Here is a 26,080-nt window from a genome sequence, read left to right on the forward strand (position 1 = left end):
GTTCAGCCACCTTTTGGGGAAAGGGGGGATGGAGTGGGGGAAACAGTCACAGCACCGTCTCATCGACTTTTTCTCCACAACTCTCTCCTCTCTCACACCTTCTCCCAATTGCACTGTTACACTTTCCCCCTCCCTCCTTCTCATAAACCTATTCTCTCTCCTTACACTTCCCCCTACAGCCCTCTCATACTTCCATCCCCTCCTCTAACCAATCCCTTCCTTCGTCACACTTCTTTTCCCATGGTCTCATTATATAGCAAACCCCTTCCCCCAACAAGTCCATACTCCTCCCTCACACTTCTCACTCCCCAAACACTTCCTCTCACTCGTCCACCTCCACCTTCCATTACGTCTCCCCCCTAAGCTCCCCTTCACAACTCCTCCACCCTATATTCATCACACACCTTCCCTTTAACCTCTTCCTCTCTCCATATTCCCCTCACACATCCTCTACCTGTATGCCCGTCCCCTCATATCCTCCCACCTTTCCATACATCCTCCAGCCTTCCTCTGCTCCCTATCCCTCCCCCATCCCTCCCCTCCATTACCCCCACTCCACTTCTCCCTCTCCCCATCCCCCTCCTCAAGCTTCCCTATCCCCTCCCCCTCCATATCTCCCACTTCACTTCTCCCTAGCCCCTCACACCTCCCCTCCTGACTTCTCTCCCTCCCCTATCCCATCACAGCTCCTCTCCCCACCCTTTTCCCATATGCCCTCTCCCCAACCCCTCCCCCATGTACCCCTTCCTATCCTCCCTCCCCTCAAGCCCTTCCCCTCCCCTCCCTTTTCTCATATACACGTCCCTATCCCTGCACTCCTCTCTTCCCCCTCCTCTCAACCCCCCCTGCCCATCCCCATAGACCCCCTCCTGGTCCCCTCACACCTCCCCTCCTGTCTCCCTCTCACAAAATGGCGCCGCCCTTCGGCCCCTTTTCCCGCCCAGGCGGTCCCAGCACCACGTGACCGAGGCGGAGCCGCTCCCCCTCACACCCCCTCCCCTCTCGGCGCGGGGCGGGGCGGGGCGGGGCGCCGCGTGCCGGGGCCGGGGCAGCGCGGGCGGGAAGGGGCGCGAGGCGACGGGTAAAGTTGCTGCCTCCTGTGGGGCGGTGCCCGCTCCCCCCTCAGCCGGCGGCCCCGGACTCGGAGACACGGCTGGGCCCAGGGACTGCGGCCCCCGCCCATCCCCCCCGGGGCAGGGACCCCCCCCCCGACAGCGGCCCCCGCCCATCCCCCCCGGGGCAGCGACCCCCCCCCCGACAGCGGCCCCCGCCCATCCCCCCCGGGGCAGGGACCCCCCCCCGACAGCGACCCCCGCCCATCCCCCCCGGGGCAGGGACCCCCCGCCGGGAGCAGGGACCCCCGCCCATCCCCCCAGGGGCAGGGACCCCCCCCCCCGACAGCGACCCCCGCCCATCCCCCCAGGGGCAGGAACCCCCCCTCGCTGACAGCGACCCCCGCCCATCCCCCCCGGGGCAGGGACCCCCCCCCCGACAGCGGCCCCCGCCCATCCCCCCAGGGGCAGGGACCCCCCGCCGGGAGCAGGGACCCCCGCCCATCCCCCCCGGGGCAGGGACCCCCCCCCTCGCTGACAGCGACCCCCGCCCATCCCCCCCGGGGCAGGGACCCCCCCCCCCGACAGCGGCCCCCGCCCATCCCCCCCGGGGCAGCGACCCCCCCCCCGACAGCGACCCCCGCCCATCCCCCCCCGACAGTGACCCCCGCCCGACAGCGACCCCCGCCCATCCCCCCAGGGGCAGGGACCCCCCCCCGACAGCGGCCCCCGCCCATCCCCCCAGGGGCAGGGACCCCCCCCGACAGCGACCCCCGCCCATCCCCCCCCGACAGTGACCCCCGCCCGACAGCGACCCCCGCCCATCCCCCCAGGGGCAGGGACCCCCCCCCGACAGCGGCCCCCGCCCATTCCCCCCGGGGCAGGGACCCCCCCCCCGACAGCGACCCCCGCCCATTCCCCCCCAGGGCAGGGACCCCCCCCCCGACAGCGACCCCCGCCCATCCCCCCAGGGGCAGGGACCCCCCCCCGACAGCGACCCCCGCCCATCCCCCCAGGGGCAGGGACCCCCCCCGACAGCGACCCCCGCCCATCCCAACCGGGGCAGGGACCCCCCCCCGACAGCGACCCCCGCCCATCCCCCCGGGGCAGGGACCCCCCCCGACAGCGACCCCCGCCCATCCCCCCAGGGGCAGCGACCCCCCCCCGACAGCGGCCCCCGCCCATCCCCCCAGGGGCAGGGACCCCCCCCGACAGCGGCCCCCGCCCATCCCCCCCGGGGCAGGGACCCCCCCCCCGACAGCGACCCCCGCCCATCCCCCCAGGGGCAGGGACCCCCCATCACTGACAGTGACCCCCGCCCATCCCCCCAGGGGCAGCGACCCCCCATCACTGACAGTGACCCCCGCCCATCCCCCCAGGGGCAGGGACCCCCCCCCTGACAGCGACCCCCGCCCATCCCCCCAGGGGCAGGGACCCCCCCCCCGACAGCGACCCCCGACCATCCCCCCAGGGGCAGGGACCCCCCCGCCGGGAGCAGGGACCCCTGCCCATCCCGCCGGGGGCAGGGACCCCCCCGCCGGGAGCAGGGACCCCCGCCCAACCCCACTCATCCACTCCAGGGGAGGGAACGCATTGTCCCCTAACCCCCAGGAGCAGGGACCCCCCTTCCCCATCACAGGCAAGGACCCCATGCCCATCCCTCCAGGGGCAAGGACACCCCACTCCCATTACAGACAGGGAGCCCCCCGCCATCCCCACCAGAGGCAGTGACCCTCCCATTCAGGGCAGGGACCACCATGACCCCTCATCCCCACCACAGGCTGGGCCCATCACGGGTGCAGGGATGTCCTCCCTAGGTGCAGGGATGTCCTGCCCTTCCTCCCCCTATCATGGGCAGGGAGCTGCCCACCCATCCCCTCCAGGTGCAGGGACACCCCTCTATCATGGGTGGGTACCCAGCCCACGAGGGGCAGGAGCAGCATCCCCATTAGAGCTAGGAGCCCCCCCCCCACTTCCCAATTTGAGCAGCAGCCTTGTCCCCACCAGGGGAAGGAATCTCCAGAGTCCTACCACCAGAGCCAGGAGCAGTCTCCCCAGGAGTACTACCAGTCTCCACCAGGGCAAGAGCAGCCCCCCCATCCCTACCCAAGCAGGAACGTCCCCCCTTGCTACCATGGACAGCAGTCTTCCCCATTCCCACCAGGGGCAAGAGCATTCTCCCCCCTCCACCTTGGCCCAGAGGTAGAAAGCAACCCCCCATCCCTGCCAGGGGGTGGATCACCCCCCACTTCATCCCCACCAGTGCCAGAGTTCTACCCTCTATTGGATAGGCCCAGGGGTCAGAGTGGATAAAAATTGATTTAAAATGTTTTGATTCTTTTGACATTGAAATCAGCTTTTTTTTATTTAAATTAAATGCATTTTTCTTTTTAAAAGAAACCTATTGAAAATTAAATTTGAAATTGTCAGCCTGTATTAAGGCATAAATATACTATAATCTATTAAAATAATTTAAACTAAATTAAAACAAATTCAAGCAGTACATGTTTGCTGTTGAAGTTGAAAGTCACACCACGGAATTGGTGGAAATTGCTAAGGAGGCACCTAGAACCAGAGTTTGCTGACATGCTAAACCAGCTTTTAACTGCAGTAGCCTTTTCGGGTGCAGAGAGAATATTTTCTTCAGTTGAGTTTGTTCAACTAGTTCAGTTCAATGGTAGTTAATACTTAGCTTCCCTCACCTCAATTCAGACTAAGGGAGCTGCCACGATCCCTCTTATTCTTCATATGAGAATGAGGACATGCCCTAGGATAAACTCAGGATCTTCCTTCTTGACAGCATAAACATAGTTACCTCAGCTTCTCTGTCATGTTTCTCTGTCCCGAATACCCTGTTCTCCCATTATCATGCTGCTTCGATTGCCTAGTTACAACCCCCTGGTTATAATATGCTCTGCCTCCTTATTAATATGCAGTTCAGACCCCCACAACAAAAATTCCAAACAGCTCTGCAATTATAATGTATTTATTAGTCTTCAGCCCTCAGAGACAACATGTTAAAAAGTATTTATTCTCCCCCCCCCCATTATAAATGACGTTCTGGATTTTTTTTCCTTACCACCCCAATTTTTTTTAAAAGGATGAATTTAAAAAATACTATGTATAACTGAAATTCTCTCAATTCTTTTGACCCAGGAGCTCACAATCCTAAAAATGCGACCTGTGGACCGAAGAGTTCTAAAATGCAGTCCACAGCTGCCTTCTAGCTGTAGCAGTGTGAAGACAAAATCAATCAGCTTCAGGTTTTGATTGCTGGTTAATGCAAGCAACAGGCTTTTAATCTAACAAAATAGATTCGAGTGTCAGCAGATTATTAGAGCTATGTGTGTTTATTGGTAGTTTAAAAAACTGATGTGGTTGAGCCCAAATTCACATGAGTAGCTTTGCCAATATAAATGTGTTCATGTCTGGGCCCTTTATCTGTAAATTAGCTATCGTGCTTTTGCTCCTGGCAAATTTAGCCCCTGATCTTGTAAAGACTTATGCATATGCTTAACTTTATTCATGTGAGTCGTCTCATTGAAATCAGTGGGACCAATATGCATAAAGTTAAGCACAAATTTTGCAGGACTGGGCATTAAATGCTATGATGAGGAGCACTCTACAAATAGAAATAGAAGTTAATTTTACCCCCAGTTCTGCAAATTTGGGTGCCCCTGGTTCAACAAAATTAAGAATTGTCTTTATTTTTTTCTTAACTCTTTGGCCCTGTTCTTGCCATCCTTACTTTGGCAAAATTTCCCAATGATTTAAATGAGAGCTTTGCTTGAGCAGCAGACCCACTATGGAAGTGTTAGATGTAATTTTAGCAGCTTTATTAAATTATTACAAAAACATTAAAATCAGTTTTCCAGCCTTCTTTGTCTCTTAAAACAAAGAAAGAAAAGCACTTGAAAGTTTCTATTTAGAGGGTGAAGAACTTATTTTTAAGAAAAAGAAATTTAATGCATTTGACTTTAAAAGGAAAATATTTCTTAAAAATTGGGTGTGGGGCATGATTTAAATATTTTCTTGTTATTCAAGACATGAGAGTGGGGAACAAAGGAAGGATACCCAACATATACAATGCTGTACATACAGCTAAAAAGAATTTATAACAAAACATTCAGGTGTCATTTTTACTATTCCATCTCCTGTAAAATTTGAACCTGTTCCTTGAAAATATTGTTGCCCTTGGTAGGAGTAGTATGAGGAAATTCTTTATTCTCAGATATACAACACTAAAGTATTCTTTTTGTGGTGCTTCTGAGATGTATATGTCCTGTTCGAGAGAGAGATGGTGCAGACTGGATGAAATTCACCTCTCTGCAGGTCCTGTAACCTGGACCTACTTTTTTCTAGGCATATAGCACCATAAGTTACAAACTTATAAACAGGGATGTTTTTGTGGGACATCTTTTGACCCCATTGAAATACATGAGATTCAGTGATTTTTTTGGAATGATGTAGTGAATAAATGGGAACATTTTTCATGTTTGCAGCAGCACTGGATGGTTATAAGGAACTTCAGGTTTCACAGATAATTCAGGCATATTTTAATTATGGACTAGTTCCGGTACATACACTGATTGGCATTTAGCTGTGTGCAATTGTGTATGAATTTTTTTCATATACAGTGTGCCTACTTGGTTTGAATATCTTCTCTGCAGGTTGCATTTCCTAAAATAATATTATCAAGATCAAATTTCTCATCAATCAAGTTTAAGGCAAACCAGGCTTAAATTAATTGAGTTGTTCATGACTAGGCTTGGAAGGATTAGATTTTTATTGGCAAATGTCAATTTCACCATACATATGCAAATCTATGAAAAATATTGCCATTGATAATCATTGAAATTTATGCATAGAAAAAGTAATAAAATTGCTGCTTGAGAGCATATTAGAGTTTGATTTAAGGATATTTATTTTGTACGTTTTGATATGTGATATTGACAGTTTGTGTTTTAACAAGTGTAAAACTGTAACTTTTTGAATCACAACATACACTGTCATTAAATAGTTATTGTCTTAACCCTCCATATTTTCCTGCAACTATGAAAAATTAAATAGCTAAAAATAGAAAACAGTGCTTAAAACCCATAATTTAGTGCAACTGTGAAAATTAAAATTGATAAAAAATTTAAAAATGCTTAAAAATAAACATCAATATTATCCCTCAAAATTATATTTTAAAAATATGAATTCTGCCCAATCTGTTCATGATGATCAATGTAGCTTAAACAGCAAAATGGATTTAACCACACATACAAAGTTCCAGTTGTTTGAAAGCACTTTTAATTTAAACACATATTTTCATCTAAAATATAAACCAGAAGTATTTATTTTGAGTCCTATCTAATAAGGATTGGTTTATATATGGGCTAATGTGTCAATACTGGTATTGCTTTCATTTTAAAATGTATTATCTGTTCATCTCTGTTATCTAACTTTTGCCTGTTACCTTTTGTTTAGGAATCTTGCTATACACTAATGCAGTTTTCAAGCTCTGAGTCTTGCCCTAGTTTATCAGAAACCAAAGCATATTCCCTGACCAAACATTAAAGGTGGGTAAACATGGACCAGTACCACCTCAGTGATGAAAACTTCATCCAATCAGAGATGCATATTCCTGGATTTTCAGAGAGTCAAGGGCTGAACTGTAGTGACACTCTCAACCTTAAGCTGTGTCCAGATACAAGAGACATAATGTATACTGGCCTAAGCAGCCTAGATATGGATCCTAGCCTTTCAGCTGCAGATATGGCTAATGACACATTGGAGGACAATTTAGATGCACTGTCTTTGTATTCTGTGAAGGACTGTGATTTTGTTAAACTCCTTGATGAGTCTGACTTTGGCTCACAGCCTTCTTTGTGTGGTGAGTACATTGGAATCTCCTTTGGTTATAATTTTACAGTTCAGTGTAGCCAGAATTTTTTAGTAGTTAATTTAGAAGCTACAGTAGACCTAGTGATAATCTCTTTGGGGCAGAGACTTAGGCTTCTAAGTCACTTAGGTGCTTTTGAAAATTTTGCCAGTCGTCTTTATTTGTCTTGTAAATTGTCATGCGCATTTATAGCTCTATAGAAAATAGTTACTAATAATTATTGTAATATTCAATAGGATAGGAATATTTCCCCTACGACTCTGTTTCCTTAAAATTGTACCGTGGCTAGGAAGACACTCTCTGTTCAAAGTCTTTGCAACTTGATCTCAAACTGCAAATAGAAAATTTAAAAACATTAAAATAACAGATTTGTTAAATATGCTGCTAACATCTACATTACTAGCTTCCCCTGAAGCATAGAAGAGACATTCTGTTTAATTCTTGCATTTCAGATTCTCTGGGAAATGGATTTAGCAGAATGGGCTTTCTCCAAAATTTGCAATTAGAAGTTATAAGGAGAATGTCCTTAGTAAAATACTGTTATTGAAAGGCAATTAGAAGTTATAAGGAGAATGTCCTTAGTAAAATATTGTTATTGAAAGAACAGGGTACCATCACTGCTAATGCAGATCAGTGATCATGCAAAAGTTCAAGGAACTATGAAGACAGAAAAAACCAAAAAGACACAACTGGGAGCACTCAAATAAGAGAATGATAGAAATTTTTTGATAAAATTTGGTGCATCTTTTATTTAACTGATTGGGCCAACTGATAAAATTTGTAGTATATCTACCTCTCTCCTTTCTCATTCTGGTTCATAGGTAATGAATCTTAGATTTATGAAAACAATGTAAGCTTAATGGCTCAATGGATTTATTAACTAGTCAGTCATCTCTGGTGACCTTGGTTTAAATATTGATTAGGTCACAAGTGCAAAATAATTCGGAGGAGTCTCCTGTGTCCATTTTTGTCCAAAAGAGGGAAAGCATTATGGCAGAATTCAGCTCAGTTGACACTGCTCAAGAGATTCAGGACTGAAATAGCAAGCCACAACTGAAGTGCATTGTCAGAGCTGTGTGAGGACAGAGGCCCGGAATATCAGCAGTGTTGCAGATCACAGGCTACGTTGTAAGACACAAAACTGTGGTGCATCATGCTTGCACTAGTTACCCTACCCTGTAACTAGGCTCCGAACAAAAAATGTAGGGGAATTAAAAAGAGAAATCTACGAAACCTTACATTATTGGGGTAATTTAAAAGACACTGTGTGTTACCTAATGAGTATAACTTTCACCCTTTATTTAGAATTGGGACTTCCTGTCCCAGCAGCACCTAAAGAAGTTGAACAAGAAGGCAAGTCCAGTTCTGGTAGTGCCAGGAAAGGGAAGCATCAGCACAGCTCTCCTCAAAACCCGGTCCTGGATTGCAGTCTCTGTGGGAAGGTGTTCAGCAGTGCCAGCTCTCTTAGCAAACATAACCTGACTCACAGCCAGGAACGGAAATACATCTGTAAAATCTGCAGCAAGGCTTTTAAACGGCAGGACCACCTGTATGTTGGCGTTTACTAATATAAAGGCATAAAACTATGTTCAGTTTATGTTTAAAACAATGTAGATAGAATCCACTTCAGTAGTACTTCATTTTCCTGTTTCAGTTTGGTTTAGATGCACAGTTACACTACTTGGTACTTTGGCGTGGGCATTTGTCGGGCCAGCAAACCCCATCAAATTACATTGCAAAACTATATCAGTAGCAGAAGCAAGTTAGTTCTAGAATTTCCAGAGCATATTGGTGCAGAAAGAGCCTCACATGATCATGTAAGACATAGTTTAGCTACAGAAGACTTGGTAAGCTTGTATTGCGCAATAACAACTAAGAACCTTTCATTTTTCTTTCTGATCAGTGGTCCAGGGAAAAGCTTACTGGTGTTGAAAGTACTTGTACTGGACAGCCAATTCTTGTGTGGTTTTAGAAGCCAATATGTTGTGAACTGCAGTTAAAGATTAATTTTTCACACCATTAATAACTGGGATTCCATGTTTCAAATGGTATATATAGCATTTGTTCTGATCTCCAGTGGTTCTTGAAGTATTGGACCTTCAGTGGTCTATTCTGGTTTCTTGATGTAGCAGTGCTGGACATCGGACTAGTGCAAATGCCAGTCCCAGGGAACAGGCTGGAGGTTTCAGTCCATATTACTATACATACATATTTTGGATTAATATGTGTCCTTTGAAAGTGTTGTTCTGCCCTAAAAGTGTCTCCACAGAAAGGGCATTGTGGTGTTCCATATTCATTGTTTCCCACTGGTTTCTGTATCAAATTTGCTTTGCTTACAAGATGATTTTTCTGATTGCAAGCTCCTCCCCCCCCCCCCAGCTCAGTGAGATTGACAGACAACCAGGATTTTTTCCATTTCATGCATTTAAAGAAGCTCTGTTGGCCAAATTACATCCTCATTTTGGTCTGTCTTCATTGTCTTTAGGTTATGCCTTCAATGAAACCTTTGCACCTATTATCCTTTGGTGGGTTTGCACAGGTGTAATTCAGGGCATAGTCAGAAGAGAATGGGGTTGCAATGGTGTTATTTAAGGACATTATTTTGTCTGCTGTACTTCTGTAACTTGTGAGAATGCAAAAGAACCTAGTTTGACTCACAGGGGACAGGATGAATTTCTCAGTGCTGGCAGTTAAAAAACATCTTTCTTGGGAGTTTTGAGAACTAGAAGGTCAGTTTTGAATTGGATTCAGTGATAGGCAGCCACTGCAGGTGATGAAGGGTGGGAGTGATGTAATCCTTCTTCCTAGAGTGAAAAAAAAAGCAGTCAGTCTGCAGCTGTGTGGACCCCTCCTGCTTCAGAGAGCCCTAATCGTGCTTTGTTTTACACTCTATCAAACCCCTTTGAGTTCTGTAGGAGTTGCACTGGATACGTCAGTGCAGAATTTGACCTTCAGGATTTAATAAAACCGTAGAAGTGAGAACTGAAATAGCTCAGAAAAGAAATGATTTAATTTCTGCTAGTCATTATACTATGAGTCTTCTCTTCTGCCTTTTGTCTTTTTACCTCAGGAGTGGACACATGCTAACACACCAGAAAACAAAACCATTTATATGTATAGAACAGGGTTGCAATAAGAGTTACTGTGACCATCGGTCATTGCTTCGACATTATGAAATGCAACACGGCTTGTCTATCTTGAAGGAGGGCACCTGTGATGACGATGCCTGTAAGGTCTCATCACCTTCTCATGATGCATTTGTCCCAAGAGGACAAGGTAGTTTGAGAATGGAGAGGCTGGCTGTTCACTCTGAATCCAAATCTCCAAATCCTGTCCTGCCCAACAGAGACCTACTGAAATGTATTGTTAGCAGCATTGTAAATCAGAAGCTTCCATCAACTCCAGCATCGTCTGCAAGGGACTTGAAAGGTTCACTGCAGCCTTGCTCCTCTGCAGCTGATCAGGTTTCTTGCATCCCATCTACCATGACTGCACTATTCGAAGCTACAGGTGACAAGATGGTGAAGGAGCATTATCCTGGCCAAAAGAATGCCACCTCTTCCAATGTGTATGCCATAATAAATCCTGGTAATTTATCTGTGATCACACCAGGAGAAAACACAGTTACCAGTTTGACTGATACATCCCCGCTTTCAGAATCACAGTTTCCTTTAGAGACTACAGGTTTGGAGTATTGGCCAAAAAGCACTTTACCTTGTTTTCCTTTATTCAGAGGTCAGAAAATTTCTGCAAACTCCTCCCATCAGTCAAGCAGTAATTTTCAGTGGATCAGAAACATGCCAGTTTGTACTAAAAGCAAAGGGAATAGTGTTTATATTAATCACAATCCATCTGGTGCAGCTCAGAATATTTCAGGTGGGTTTCCTGGACCTTCTCACGCGTTCGACTCGTTTGCACAGATGTATGAGTGTCCAGATGCTCTCTCATTCGCACTTTTGAAGACCCAAGGGGAAATCTCAGGTGAAACAAAGCTCAGCAGTTTTGAGGAAACCTTTAGGCCAACAAAAAGACAAGAATGTGACATTGATTCCTGTCACTGGCAGAACATTCAGAAGCATAGTGTGTTACAGAACGACGCTAACCCACACTTCAGGCAGCTTTTCATGGAATCCTCAGTGAACCAGGAGCATATGCAAGTGCAGCAGCACCTGCTCCAAATGTTCACCAAATCTCAGCACATTTTGTCCCACACCCAGGTGGTGGCTCCATCACAGAAAGCAACTTCTGAGGTGAAACAGACTGTAGAAAAACCACTCCAAAATGTATTGCAACAGCAGCAGCAGGCTGACGTGATTCACTCTCGTCTAGAGCACACAGAACATGAAGGGTCTCCCGTGTATATGCAAAAGACTTTGACCCAGTATCAGAAGGATGTGTCATCTGTTAGTGAGGAACAAGGCCAAATAGAAAGGCATCAAGCAGCAGTTGCTTTGCAGTCTTCTCAGTCCCTGTCTGACCCTCTCATAAATTCAGACTCTGTTTACTCTACCAAGCAGACTAGACCCTTGAAAGGCTGTGTGGGATTCAAAGATATTGATAACCCAACCCAACCCCAGACTGCAGTATGTGATAAAGCCCTGGGAAACTCTACTTATGGGAAATCACATCAGCGGGAAAATAACGCTTCTGTATATAGCGACAAAGAGAAAAATGAAGGGTATTGCAAAGGAACAGGTGGCAAACTACATTCCAGCAGTGGTAGACCTCGCCGCTTGCCCAGTGTCCGAAAAGAGAAGCTAAAGTTTGACCTATCTTGCACAGCTTCTCCAAGTCAAGTGGCCATGGCTTCCTTTTCATTACCTGGTACTTCACCCAGTCCTGTGACTGAAAAGAAACACAAACTAACCATTTTTAATAGGATTCAGGTATGTTCAAATCTTCTTTTATTTTTTAAGGAATAAAATAAAACCTTTTCATTTTTAAATAAATAAATAGAAAACAGAGATGGCATTTTAATGCTTAGAGCAGGGAATTAGGAGTCAGAAATCCTGGCTTTTCCTATTGAAAGTCACTGGGATCTATGTGTCTAACTCATATGGGTGCTTTTGCATCTTTAAGTATCTAAATAACTTCGTAAATTTGGCCCTCTGTGTCTCAGATTCTCCATCTTTAAAACGAGGATAATGATATTTACCAACCTTTGAGAAGTCCTGACACATTATTGGAGCAGTGACACAAGGCGTCATTTTTTAGCTGAGAAGTGAAACCACTATTATAACCCTTGTGGTTCAAAACAAAACAAAATCACCATATAAGCTAGTCTTTATGAAAATTAGGGTGTAATGTAAATATATAGGGGAAATTATTTTAAAACAAAGACCTCGTGTACCAAATTTGTACAGAAGGCTGCAGTTTGTAGTGGAAATACTCACACATTTTAACAGGGCTGTGCTAGTAGACTATGCTAATAACTTGTTGCCAAGAGGAATCGAGTTGGAATCTGATTCTGGATTGTGATGGGATTTTAATCAGCTCATCCGAAAGCAAGTGTTAATGTAGTTGAAGAATAAAACTTTGTTTCAGACTAAAAAAAAAAAAAAAATCCCCAGCATTGAAAATATTTAGTATTCCACGGGATAAATAAATAGTTTCACAGTTACTATTGATCTTGATGTCTTTGTCAGGATCATATTACTACATTATTTTAACATGTGGGAGAAATGCTCATAATTCATTCAGTTCTTCTAGTGAATTATGTATTAGGCTTAGTCACTAATCAGTGAAGATATCTTTCAGTGCTCCCCTGGGTTGCACTGAAATATTTCTTTGCTTTTCATAAATCAAAAACAGTAAAGCTTAGTCTGACATCCTTCACACTTGGTAGTCTGACAGGATCCTTATTTCTTATACTTTATTTGCCAGTGTTGCTGTATTAAACTTCATCTTGAAAGGTGTGGTAAAGTGGGACCAACATTCTTTTCAACAGCACATCAATTACGTTTTTTCTTTTATTAGGATTAAAAGTATGGGGCAGTTAGCTGTGCTTTTAACCTGAGATCTGAAAATACTTTGTACCGGTTCATGAAGGGGGTTAACATTACCTCTGTTTTATAGTTTGTTAAACTGGGGCACAGAGATGTTATATACTGTATTAAGTTAATTTCCAGTCTGGAGTAGAACCTAGGGTTCCTAACTTTAGGTACTGAGCCTTAGCTATTGGACTTAATTGTTTCCCTGTGTTCTTTTAAGTGTTTTTTTGTTAGTGTTGACAGCTTTAGACTCACCAAAAATAATCTTTAGCATTTACATGGCCCTTTACATATTTCAGAGTGCATTAGAAACATTAACTAATTAATCCAGTGTCAGAGGTGTAAAAATGATTTAACAAGATGAAGTCTCACGGGATGCTTAGTAAAGCCTTTCACCTACGTTCTTGGTTCAACTTGGGCTCTGGTCAGTAATAAAACATTGCTAGCATCAGACTGTTCAGGGAGCTGTATGACATGAGTCAGTACAATAATGGACAGATGTCCATATAGCACAAATCACTTTCTCAATTGGGAGTAATTAGTGCCTAGCTGCTTGCATCAGCAAAGAAATCAGGGGCTAAATAGTTATACATAATGAACTTCTCAGCCTTAAAGATAGTCCGTTCAGGTCAGAGATGAGGCACGTTGATGGAATGGAGTAGGGAAGCTGCTTGCAATAGTGCTGCCCATGCTGTATGTGTTCTGTGGATAAGTAGGAGTTCTGCGTCTCCAAGGTTTTGTGGAGGGTCATTTTTGTTGTGTTGATTATTAGTTGCACTTCCTGCCCCATGCAGTCTGATGACATCTCACCCTCATGCACTACTCTGATGGAAAGTTCATATGCATGCTTTTGTCCAGGTTCTGCACGAGCTGCTGTTGTTTTTGCAGGCCATTTGGTCACCTGTCATCTATGCACTGAGGTGACGCTTTGTGCAAGGAATCCCCCCCTATTCCATACTGTGGAGGCAGGTGCTGAACCACCTCTGTGGTACTGTTCCCCACCTTCCCCCTGGAACCTTGCAGAAGGCTCTCTGTATTCTGGGGCCTGCCATTGCTGCGGGAGGGGTGAGATGCTGGCTGGGCCAGAGGAATCCCAGCACTAGGAAACCTGCATGGGGCTCAGAAGCTCTTAACTCCTTGAAGTCTATATGGGGCATCTTGCTTCCCTCCCCAAATCCCTGCATGTGGCCACCAAGCATTGAGATTGGAATGTAGGAGGAGAGGATCCTCCCTCTCTGGCATTCTTCTGCAGGAGGTTATTTTCTCTGTGCTGATGATTGCTCTCTCTTTTAGAGGGTCCTGTAATGGGAAATATGCAACTTATGATATAAGAGTGGTGTTGATTGGAACTCGTGTGTTATTTGTATATGCACACAAGGGTTATGAGGATAAATTCATTAATGTTTGTAAAGGGCTTTGGGATCCTGTAAAGAAAGTTTCTAAACCATATAACTGCAAAGTGTTATTTTTACAAATGAAACAACTCAGAAGTTCCATGTCTTGTTTCAGGATGGAATAACTATATTGTAAGTTTCAATCATGGACAGTATAACATCTGTTTTTGATTTTTTTTTTAACTCAGGGTGGAAATATCTACAGCCTTACTAATGCAGTGAGGGAAGAAAACTTGTCAGCTGGATGGTAAGCAGGGTACACTGTAGTCTTGACAGAGCTTCAAATAAAATAATGCGACACAGATTTTTATTTGTACTTTTAGGTTTGGCTTCAAGTGTGTGTGTTAGCAGTAAGAGTCCGAATGATGTATTTGTCTGTTCCCTTAGGGTTGGATTTTTACATATCCCTTTTCTTTTTGGCTAGCTCTGAGATTATGCTAATTAATAGGTGTTTGAATTAGAGCCACAATGCTTTCATAAAACTACTTTCTAACCCACAAGCATGAAAGCCATATAGCAACTTAACTTAAGTATGACAGAGGGATATTTGAGTGCGGTATTTAAGGTTATTAAGATGATAAAAACTGACCAGTCCTTTTCTTTGCACACATTACCATAACGAATGAGGGTTCACAATGAAAGGAATGGAAGGCAAATTTAGAATAAAATTAAAAGAGATTCACCTCTGGGCAAGAAGGGCTTCACCGGGTCTTAAGTTGAGCACGGGTCTTGTGCTGAGTTTCATCCACAATGAGTAGTCAGCCTTTGAAATTTATTGTAGGGGCAGAGAGTCAAATACCAAAGCTGGATTTTTAAAAGTAGATGGATAATTTTATAACCAGTAATTTATTTAGGGCAAGTTTATGCCCCGGTCCTCAGTGGTTGCATAGGGAAGTAAATACCCTTCTCCCTCCCTCTGTTCAGCTGCTTAGAACCTACCTGCATCATTGCTTGGGTGCTGGTGTAGAGAGCAGGGACTGCACTCCTGATAGTCCCTCCTCAAGTAAGCCATGGTCTGTCTTCCCATATGCCAGCCAGTGGAGCTGATCAGTTATTACATGAGGAAGTTAGCTGTTCCCCGAAAGGGGGTGTCAGAGCCTACTTCTCCCTGGGGAAGGAGGGGAGTAACTGTGACTTTGGGTCACAGTTCATTCCTGGGGTTCCTCCGTGGGTGATGCAGCAATGTGCTCCCCCGTGCTTAAGTCTGAGCCTTTGTGACACTTCCTGTGGTACCCAGGGCTGTGCGGCACCTTGCTACCACCAGCCCTTAGCATTAGGAGGCCTTGTCTGTGCCTGCCAGGGCTCAGCTCCCTGACACCACAAGCCTCAGGCGACACAAGCACCTCCTTCAGGCTTCCACAGGCCCCATCCTCTCTTTACAGGTTAATGATAGGCACACTTCAACCCCGAACTCTCTGAGCAACTCTCGGAGTGTTCCATTGAACACACACAGAATTCATAGATCCTCTACTCCCCAAGGAAGAGGACACCCCAGTGTACCAGTTACAGCTCAGGATCGCCACTCTGATCAACACTCAGCACTTAGATATGTTTATAGTAAAAACTAGAAGTAGTTTATTTAACAAAGAACAGAGATCGGAATGGCTACATATAAAATAAAATCATAACATGCTTTGTAGAGCTTAAACGTAACGAACAAGACATCATGTCATATACAGGAAAAGCTTACTCAAAATCCTTCCAGTGTATTATAGCCAGTCTTGGCTGTAATCTTCTGTTCATGAGACAAGTCATGTTGTCCTCTTGCTTCCTCAGTGGAGAAATCCCCTGTGTCTCTTTGCAATCCCAGATACATCCAAACAGTCCTTTGATCTTTATTCATAAACAGGACACCCTCCTGCTTATTGTTCTTCCCTATGGCCTCCCTCTCTTGTTGACCTTGCAATCTTTTAATTAGCATCTGGCTCCACATGCACATAGGCTTACCGTGTGAGAGACACGGTGCACAATACACATTTGACCAAACAAAGAGAGAGAAGCATCTCCTGTCCCCTGACCAAACAGAATCTATCCAAGGCTGGTTACCTCCTGGTGACCTGCTTTTAACTTCAAGGCTTTAAGAACATAATTTCCAGTACACATACGTAACTTCCTAAATATTACTCATACATACATTATAGAGTGACTAATAATCAGTGGTTGTTGATAGAGACTTCACATACCACTCTTTGGTATCACATACCATCAGACCCAGGGGATTCCTATACATCCCTATGCAGCCTGGGGGTTCTCTGCCAGTTGGCACCAGGAGGTTCCTGGGTCACAACCTTACAGTCCAATCTAGTGAAATTCAGTTGAATTCAATGAAGTTGCACAGGTGTAGCTTGAGAGCAGAATATGGCCCACTGATTTAATTCTTCTGTAGACATGGCATAGATTAATTTAACATGATTCTTCATTTAAACTGCACAAACAGCTGCCTTTCCTACAGTGCCACTAACCATGATAGATATACCAATAATTTTTCCATCGTTAAGAAATTAATCTGAAGAATCCATTCCTGGTCCGTAAAGACTGAAAGTCACAGTTTATAGTGAGCAAGTGTCCACATAAAAAAAAAATCACCCACCCATCAAGGTAGTCTCCTTCTCTCTCTCCCCATCCTCCATTTCTAGCCCCAGGAGAGGAGCCAAGGACTGAGTGGACCATAGGGTCTGAACTCATCTCTCATTCTCACCCCTAAGGTGGTCCCTCCACGTTAGGGTGGTAGGTGTGTTGGTGTTGGAAAGCATGAACTGCCTTTGGTTTGTTAGTATTGTGGATAGAGGACTCGAGTCTCCAGAGCTGTCAATCTACCACCATTCATCAGCACTAGGGGAAAAAAACAAAAGGAAAAACAGCACACATGTAACACATGTTTTCCAATGGCAACATCAAAATTACAGAAATTCCATATGGTATGTTTAATGCATGGCTTAAGAAAATGCTCTGCAGGATTTTGAATGCAGGCCATCATTTTTAGAGGAAGTGGTGTGGAGCTCTGTGTAAGCTCAAAAGCTTGTCGCTGTCACCAACAGAAGTTGGTCCAGTAAAAGGTATTACCTCCCCCGCCTTGTGTTTCTGTTTTTGGAAAAGGCATTTCTGCATAGTTGGTAACAGAGGTACAATTTCATGTAAATGCTCAAGAGGGCATTTCATTACATCTCCTGTTTAAAACTATCTTTCTAACATGGATGATTTATGTCCCAGTGGGGATTTTTCTCTGGTTAACATAGTTTGCTGATAAATGAACTGTAGAGACTTCTTTTCCAGCTAGACATAAAATGAGATCTAAAGAAGGGAATGCAAGCATGCACCTAATATTGGTAGAGACTAAATTGTACACAGTAGTTCAGCTTAATAATGTTAATTTTCCATCCTTTTACCTTGCTTTCCACGCTTAGTAATAACACCAGTGGTGTTCCTGCAGATGGGAACAGATATGCAAGTGGTTTCGTTTGCAAGACCTGCGGTCAGCTGTTCTATACTGAGAAAGGTTTAAACAGCCATATGTGTTTCCAAAGTGAACAATGGCATTCACCACCAGGGAAAATGGAACAGCAGGTAAAGGGAAATTGAATCCCTCAATGCTTGTTAGTTAATGGGAGTTTGAATTAAAGTCACAAGGATTCTTAAAACCTGTTCCTGGCCTATGGGGATAAAAATGTCTTGAAGCAACTTAACCTTTGTATTGAAAATTAAGAATAATAGGATAGAATCTAGAATTCTGGAGCTATCAGACACCCTTCAAGTGGTTATTGTTCAGTAGGCAACCTTAAACAATTGTAATGTTTCAAAAGAGTGCTGTTTCCCACAAAATTTTCTACTATATCGACATGAAATATCGCTGAAAATGGTCACTTTCTTTTTATAAGATAGAATTTTTAAAGTGCGTCTACTGTGGCAGCACGGTCTTAGGGTTTGAGAGCTAAGTTTGGAGTGGAGCATAATGGTTAGAATAAGGGAATGCTACTTATGGGTTCTATTCCTGGCTCTGTCACTAACTTGCGTTACTTTGGAGAAAGTCATTCAAATCATTGGGTCTTAGTTTTTTCCTTATATAAAATAGTGATAATAATAGTGATATAATGCAGAGGGATATTGTGAGAATTCGTTGTTTGCAAAGCACTTTGAGATCCTCAGATGAAAGATGCTATGAGATATGCCTATTATTATTATTTATTAGAATTTTTTGTGTTAAGGTGTACAATGCAGAAAACTTAAACCCTCAGAAATTGTCACTCAAGCCAATAGGAGATGGAAACACGCCATCAGAAATTAAGAAACCTTTAGAAGAAGTAACATTGGCACCTCTTGTGATCCCAGTCTCCGTACCTGTGACAGCTATAAACCAACAGACCAGGAACAAAGTGGGTTGTGATTTGTGTTCTTCTATATGGTATACATTGACTTTAATGGGACAACTTCTGTGAGCAATTGTTCACCAGTATGTTAAATCCATCCGTGCTCAGAGGGTTAGCAAAAAGCCTATGCACCACTTAGGTCCTACATAAACCCCTAAAATAGAACTTAAGTGGCACTTCCCTGGTGGTTTTCTATACAGCAATGGATTTCACTTCAACGTAAGGGGTTCATCTGGACCTATGAAATTAATCAATTGGAAATATATCAATATGTTAATCCAGTAAACCACTTTGAGTTGCATAACATTTGAAGATTGTGAGAAATGTCTGAATTATGATGTAAGCCTTGTTTTCGGCTTTTGGTTTTGTGAAAAAAATAAATATTTGGAATTACACAGTTAAGGCAACATTGAACTGAGTTTATTTAATTTGTTAGATTTGAAAAAAAGTAATTTGTTCTATGCATCTTGCTAGTAATTGCCTTCTCTGGTAATTCTTTGTCACCAGTAGCAAGTGAATATTTTAACTAAGAAGTTAGCAAATAGGCTTTCCTAGAAAAATTATTAGGAAAGCATTTCACAGACTTACTTTGCTATTAGCACTAGTCGGTGAATTTGATTATTGTGTAGGATAATTATTTGGTTTAAAGCAAATTAGAATATATCTGAACTCTTTAGGAAGGATTCACAATGATAACTCTCTCAACGCTACACGATTACAAGGACTCTTACATAGGGCTCTAATTTACATTCCTTGCTCATGTGCCCGTTGACTTAAATGGGACTACTTGCATGAGTAAGGGCTGCAAAAGAGGGTCCTTTCTTTAATTCTGCTCATAAATCTTGATGTTTGCTGTTAATTATTAGTCCCATAAATGATGAATCACAAAAGTGAGATTCTAGAAAAACCCCAAACATGCAAATGACACGAGTTCCATGTAATTTCAAGCTTTCTCTTCTGTTAAATGATATTAAGTGCCTCATGTTGGTCATAAGCCACACATCTTAAATGCCGGAGACTCACACTTGTTATCCTTGTTCCTGTGGCAATTAAAATTCCAAATGAAATGTCTCCTCAGGTTAATGAAAAGGAAAGCCAGGATGAGAAGGACCTCAGGAAAAGTTTGCCCCCAAAAAAGAGGAAGAGGCAGACTCGTCCCAAATCGCTCTTTATCCCACCTCCACCTTCCTTGTGTGCTGAGATGCAGCCAGCCATGATGGGAGGATGCCATGAGAGTAATCTTCGATCACCTGTCTACATGGTTGACCACCTCCTGAGAGACTTATTCCAAAACTCTCCATATACCCCGCCTCCTATGCTCAGCCCAATACGGGAGGGATCAGGGCTTTATTTCAGCACTCTTTGTTCTTCCTCTACTAATGCTGGTCCCAACAAGCTGTACAGTACCATTCTAGGTAATAAAAACCACAGTGTTCACATTCAGCTAATAATAATAATAGAAAGAAATCCAGTTTGCTATCTTTAGCTGTATGGGCCCAGATTGTCTGTTGCCCTGACCTTTGTGCAGACATTTACTACAATGCAAAATGGGTGTAATTGGTACTAAATTAGAAAGGCCCACACTTTTGCATTGGTGTCTGTGACACAATGTAAAGATCAATGGAAAATCTGGACCTGTATGTCCAGCAATGTAAGTTAAGAATGAAAACTGCTCCACTAACTTTCTTGCACTACTTTTCTGTTGTGTTGGTCTAAGCATTAAAAGCATTTGGCAGTTACACCAACATGTACAAATACTAGTATAGAGGCATCAAAGTTCAGTCATTATATATGTTTCCATTCCTGGTGCCAAATTCTACCAATCCTATAACAGTGGTACACACACCTTCACTCCGAAACAGTGTAAAATATGCATTCGTGTACACCTGTATTTTCCAACTCTGCAGCCCAGTGCACAGCTCTCCCTCCTCCAAGATCTGATTATTCCTTCTAAAAGCATGTATAATCTGTGGTTGGGTTATATTTAGGGGCCATTGCTGAGTTAGGGGCGTACATAGCGCTGCCCAAGAGTTTGCAACTCCTGTCACAGACAGCCCGGGAGAATAGGAGCAGACATCTTCCAGCTTGTCCTTCCTGTATTGGCTTCTGGTTTCTGAAAGGAGGAATATACCTGCCACAATTTGGCTCCAGATATTATGTTTAATATTGTATGGTATTTAGATTTTGTTTATGATTCCAAAATAAAGACCTGTTATGTCTGTGGGATGAGAGCTTGTGATGAGTGGTCAAAAAAAAAAAACTGAAAAATTGTGTGAGGATGTTCCATATTGAGGGCCTGTTCTTGGAAGACATAGTCATGTGAATAGTTCCACTGAAGTCAGTGGGAATTCCAAGAATTAAATAGCGGCAAAAGTAGTTGCCAAGACATTTTAGATGAGCATGACAAGTAAGCCAAGGGGAAGGGTCTTCTGAGTACATTTATCTTCAATGTATTTATATTTTTTTAGGCAGAATGGATGGAGACTTTGGATTCTCTCTTGTGAAAGATAACACCAAAATCAGCATAAAGCCGTAAGTGGAGCATAATAATAATAATTAATAAAAAAATTTCATGCTTCTCCATTAGTCAGTATTGTAGCATTAAACAAGTGACTGGACACATCATTATGAGAATAGAGCTATTTCCCTCCCTCTACAGTATCCTTCATTGGCTACTGCAGAAGATGGGATAACTGGACTAGCTGGCCCATTGGCCTGAGGCAAGAAGTGAGAAAGTTTGAATGCAAGACAGATCCCACCGTACAAGCTAGTCATAGGCAAAATATTTGCATTTGAGGCTGTGGGTTTTCTGTAATTCCATAGACCCAAAGTTATTATTTCGACTCTGAATTGTCAGCGGGCAGCACAATCCCAGGGGCAAGAGAGAATGGAATTCATGAACATATGAAATGGAAAGCAGTGCTTTTAAATGCATGGAGTGTTGTTCAGGGGTTAAAGAAGGATCTAGGAGTAGTTTGCTGGGCTCAGTTCTTGACTCGGACACTAATTTGCTGTCAAGTTCAGGCACCACTTCAGCACATGCCTGACTTTAAGCACATGAGCAGACCCATTGACTTCAGTGGAACTACTCATATGCTTAGCGTTACGCACATTCTTAAGTACCGTGCTGAATTGGGCCCTACTTTGCACTTCACTAGACCATTCCATCTGAGGATCTAAAAGTGCTTTACAAACATGAATGAATAAAACTTCACAACAGCCATATAAGTTATGTTAGTATTAGTATTCTAATAAAGAAAATATTCTCATTTGGAAGTATGCTCTTATGCTTTAATCACTATACCATGCTGTTCTTACCATGCTTAAATGTCACTTCCTCTTTCTGTGCTTCAGTTTATTGATCCTCGAATAGGAATAGTAACACAAATCTGCTTCACATTTGTGTTGTGATCCTTAATTAAATGGTTGTAAAGCACTCAATGTTTGGAGCAAAGGAACTGTATAAATACTGAGTGTTACTGCATCGATTTAAACAGTGTTATTCCTAATGTTTGGTCAAGTCATTCTATCTGATGCATCCCTTTTTTTCTACACTCCCCATTAAGAAAGGAACTTGAAATATGTTAATAGTGGGGAAAAATACAATTTTAGGAGACTGAGAATCTTGGGTGTTGCAACTACAATGTTTTAAAGGCCTTTTAAAATAACATTATCCACCTCTCTCCTCCTTCACCCGCACACAAATCCGTCATTTGGCTGGTTCTCTCACGGTCTTGCATCATTGGCCGGATTAATAGTATTTTTGGCCAGATAATGTCAGACGCTGGCCAAAATGAAGTTGCAACAAAATATCCAGTGCTATCCCCATTAAACGTTGACTGGATTATGCGTGAGGCTAGCATAATAAATAAAGATTGCTCTGTCTTTTAATTTTTTCTTAGGCTGTTTAGATATTCTGCTCTGTCATCTGTCATAGCCACCTTTCTTGTTATCCATTGTTAATTTCACCCACTGCCTCTCACTTTACATGTCTATTAGTATTTCTTTGACAATGGCCAATTCCAGATGCTTCAGAGGAAGGTGTAAGAACCGTGCAGTTAATGCATAACCTGACACCAGGGAAAGATTTTTCCTGATTCCCCATTAGTTAGAGATTGGCTTATGTCCTGAAGCAGGAGAGCTTACAGCACTTCTGAAACCCTTGTCTTTTTAAAAAATCCTTACTATTATAACTCTGAGTATTCTTATTACCCACATAAATGTCCATCCTTAACAGCTGTAATTCAGTGAACTGTATTTTTGTCAACAGCGGTGACAGATGGTGATACTTAAAATACTTGGCTAGCAATTTTAAATATTTTACTAGTATGGAGTGAATTTAATAGTGTGAGTGATATTGTGGTTCTTGTTAAATAAAAAAGGTGAACAGGGACTATATAGGTATTACATTCCTTTTGTTTGGGCTCTGATTATCTAAGGAAGGATAGAGTCTTCTCTGATTGTCATTGGATGCGTAACATGGACAGACAGAGTGACAGTGCTACAGTAGTTGTGGAATAATGAAGTAAGATTTATCAAAGACGACTAATTCTGTTTGCAGTGAATATAGCAGTGTTGTGTAGCTTGGCATCTAATGAAAAGCTAAGATCTGGATAACATATCCAGAAGGGGGCATTGTTAACAAGATTGCACCATGTGGGTTAAATATACGTAGTAACAAGATAATCTATAACAGGATTATCCTGCAATAAGACAACCCATTGAAGAGTTTCATGCCATTTACAAGAGCAAGAACTGTACGTAAAGGCAGTTTTACATGCAGTTTAGGCACACAGAATACTTGAACCATACACGTTACACTGAATGCTCATTGTGGGGCCATCAGCTGAGACTACACATCTGTTCTAAGCCTTCTTTGATCCAGGCAAGGGTAAGATATTAAGCCTATCGCTATGTCTCTCACTGGGAATGATCTACAGCTCTGAACTGTTTTGTTCTTATATATAAAATACCAGCTCAGAATTTCAAGACTGGCAGCAGGAGAACTGAAGTTGTGGCTTTCCCAGACAGTTGATAGTGCTGGCACCTCAGTTCAGGCTTTCCTTTCCTGTCCTGCCAATATGCTTCAACTTACCTTTGCCTGCAGAGGTACTCCCAGTAGGTATAAGGTGTTCAGTCTCCTTGGCTCATTCACTTCTTGGCCTCAATGCTGAGTTTTCCAACAAGGACACCTGTTCTGATAGTAGCTTTTGTGATGTGGGTACCTGCCTAGTTGTAATCAATTACGTTTCATACAAGCCACTGAAGAGCTGAAATTCACGGTTAGTGACCTACTTTTAATTTTGTACTTGCTCAGGGCCTGATGCACTGCTGGGTTACTCCAATTTTATACCGGTGTAATGCCATTGCTTTAGATGAAGTTACATTGACATGAAACTGGAGTAATGCAGCAGTACATCAAGCCTTTATTGTGTATAGACAGCTTCCTGGTCCAGGTCAACAGCATCAGGCTAGCAGGGCTCACGCTAGCGCTCTAAAAATAGGTGTGTAGATAACACTTGGAATGGGCTGGAACAGGGGACTCTGAAGCCAACCCCCTCCAGATTGAGCTGCAAATTTAAAGCACAGTCTACACAGCAATTTTTATACTGCTACCACAAACGCTGCTAGCCCAAGTCTGTCAACCTGGGCTGGGAAGCTCACTCCTGCCGGCATTGTAGACATATCCATTGTCTCTTCCTGTTTACTTGGGGACGGATAAGGTGCACTAGCTATGGTTTGCAGAGGCATTTGTGCGCAGCATAAATGACATATTTATTACACTGCATCTTGTTCATCTTTATCCTCTGAAATGCTGTATTGCTCTATGTGTGTTTGTGTGTATCTGCTTAATTATTGAGTTATATTTGTTCCCAATTCATTTTCCCTCATCCGCCACTTTTTATTATTTTAGACACATTAACATTGGAAACCGGTTTCAAGCAGAGATACCAAACCTCCAGGATAGAGCATTTTTAGAAAACGATGAACATGCAGCATCGTTAGTGTGGAAACCCTGGGGAGACATCGCAACCAACCAGGATACACAGGACAGAGGTGTCTTAAAAATGTTATCCCAAGACTATCCCAAGATTTTATGATTAGAAATTGTTTTGCTGTCATTGCAACCTTGTGTTCTTTTTTAATCCTCTCCTTTATTAATTGCATTGTGCTGTGGAAAATGTTAATTTTCTTGACCTCCTTCTCAACACAGTTGCATTACAGGGAAGTGATTTGCTTAGTTTTGGGAGAGCTAAAGCAATAAACAAATTAGACAACCGTTATGCTCCCAATGGCATCTCGTCACAAATAGCCACAAACATCTCCATTAGTCTCCATTAATCTACAGTGACTTTGAAAGAGGAGATGTTTTGCTTAAGTACACTGGTTTATCAGTGAGACAGCCATGTTTAAAACAGAGACAAGACATTTCGCCATTCTTTCTGTGTTTTACTGGCGGCCCATTTGAGTATCGCAATTGTTCTTTTTTCCTTAAAGTAATATTCTCATGCACTTTTCCTACCTCCATCACGGAACTTGACTCTGCTTTTTGATTGTGGTTGCAGTAACAGGACTATTAAATGTGGCCTGCTCCAGTGTGATGCCAGGGGGAGGGACCAATCTAGAACTAGCCCTGCATTGTCTGCATGAAGCACAAGGCAATATTCTGGTAAGAGCTAGTTATTTAGTCATAGGTAATAACTGGACAAGTTCTGTTCTTAGTTAAAACTGGTGTGATTTTGAAGTAATTCCATTTTGTCCAGGCTTATACCACTTGTAACTAAGAGTAGAATTTGACCCAGTGTCTCTAAACTTAAATGCAGCCTACCAAATCCTATTGTTACTGTCTGAATTTCTGTATCTTAGCATTATTAAACACCACTGGTGGTGCCTCCATATCTAACAGGCCATCAAGAAAGATTTATCACTGTTTCCATGGGAAATAGTGTTAACCTCCCATTGACTTCAGGGGATGCAGGGTCAGCCCTCCAAATTTGCTATTCTACTGTAATAGCTTAGTGAATATTGTTTTGGGTTTTCACTGCAGTTCAACTAACAAGTCATTTCTGTTCCTGTCTGATTCAGGAACGCATACCTATTGAAAGAAAACATATTAATGTGTTTAACTTTAAGGTTGTACTTAAGCTCTGTTGAAGTCAATGGGATTGTATTTATGTGCTTTCCTGGACAGGGATGAATTTACACATGAGCTTAAGTGCTCTGCAGACTCTTAAACACTAGGATTATATATGGAGATATACCTATCTCATAGAGCTGGAAGGGACCCTGAAAGGTCAGTGAGTCCAGCCCCCTGCCTTCACTAGCAGGACCAAGTACTGATTTTGCCCCAGATCCCTAAGTGGCCCCCTCAAAAATTGAACTCATAACCCTG

General features: G+C 43.3%; 1 protein-coding gene across 5 annotated transcripts in view; it reads left to right on the top strand.

Annotated features, from left to right (window-relative positions):
* Window positions 1-973: 973 nt before the first annotated feature.
* Window positions 974-26,080, top strand: part of ZNF541 (zinc finger protein 541) — a 43,536-nt gene continuing 18,429 nt past the window's right edge. For 2 of the 5 annotated variants that reach the window (XM_024111552.3, XM_065571860.1), the window contains exons 1-11: window positions 974-1,081; window positions 6,525-6,930; window positions 8,245-8,488; window positions 10,010-11,825; window positions 14,512-14,570; window positions 17,728-17,887; window positions 18,526-18,693; window positions 19,766-20,102; window positions 21,156-21,219; window positions 24,602-24,744; window positions 25,254-25,357. In XM_024111552.3, coding sequence (XP_023967320.2) covers window positions 6,627-6,930; window positions 8,245-8,488; window positions 10,010-11,825; window positions 14,512-14,570; window positions 17,728-17,887; window positions 18,526-18,693; window positions 19,766-20,102; window positions 21,156-21,219; window positions 24,602-24,744; window positions 25,254-25,357 — 3,399 coding nt within the window. In that variant the 5' untranslated portion in view covers window positions 974-1,081; window positions 6,525-6,626. Of the gene's footprint in view, window positions 1,082-4,207; window positions 4,316-6,524; window positions 6,931-8,244; window positions 8,489-10,009; window positions 11,826-14,511; window positions 14,571-17,727; window positions 17,888-18,525; window positions 18,694-19,765; window positions 20,103-21,155; window positions 21,220-24,601; window positions 24,745-25,253; window positions 25,358-26,080 lie in introns of those variants that run through there. The other 3 variants (XM_065571861.1, XM_065571859.1, XM_065571862.1) reach the window with 3 other exon arrangements.

Source organism: Chrysemys picta, chromosome 17 (genome assembly GCF_011386835.1).
Source record: "Chrysemys picta bellii isolate R12L10 chromosome 17, ASM1138683v2, whole genome shotgun sequence".
Lineage (NCBI taxonomy): Eukaryota > Metazoa > Chordata > Testudines > Emydidae > Chrysemys > Chrysemys picta.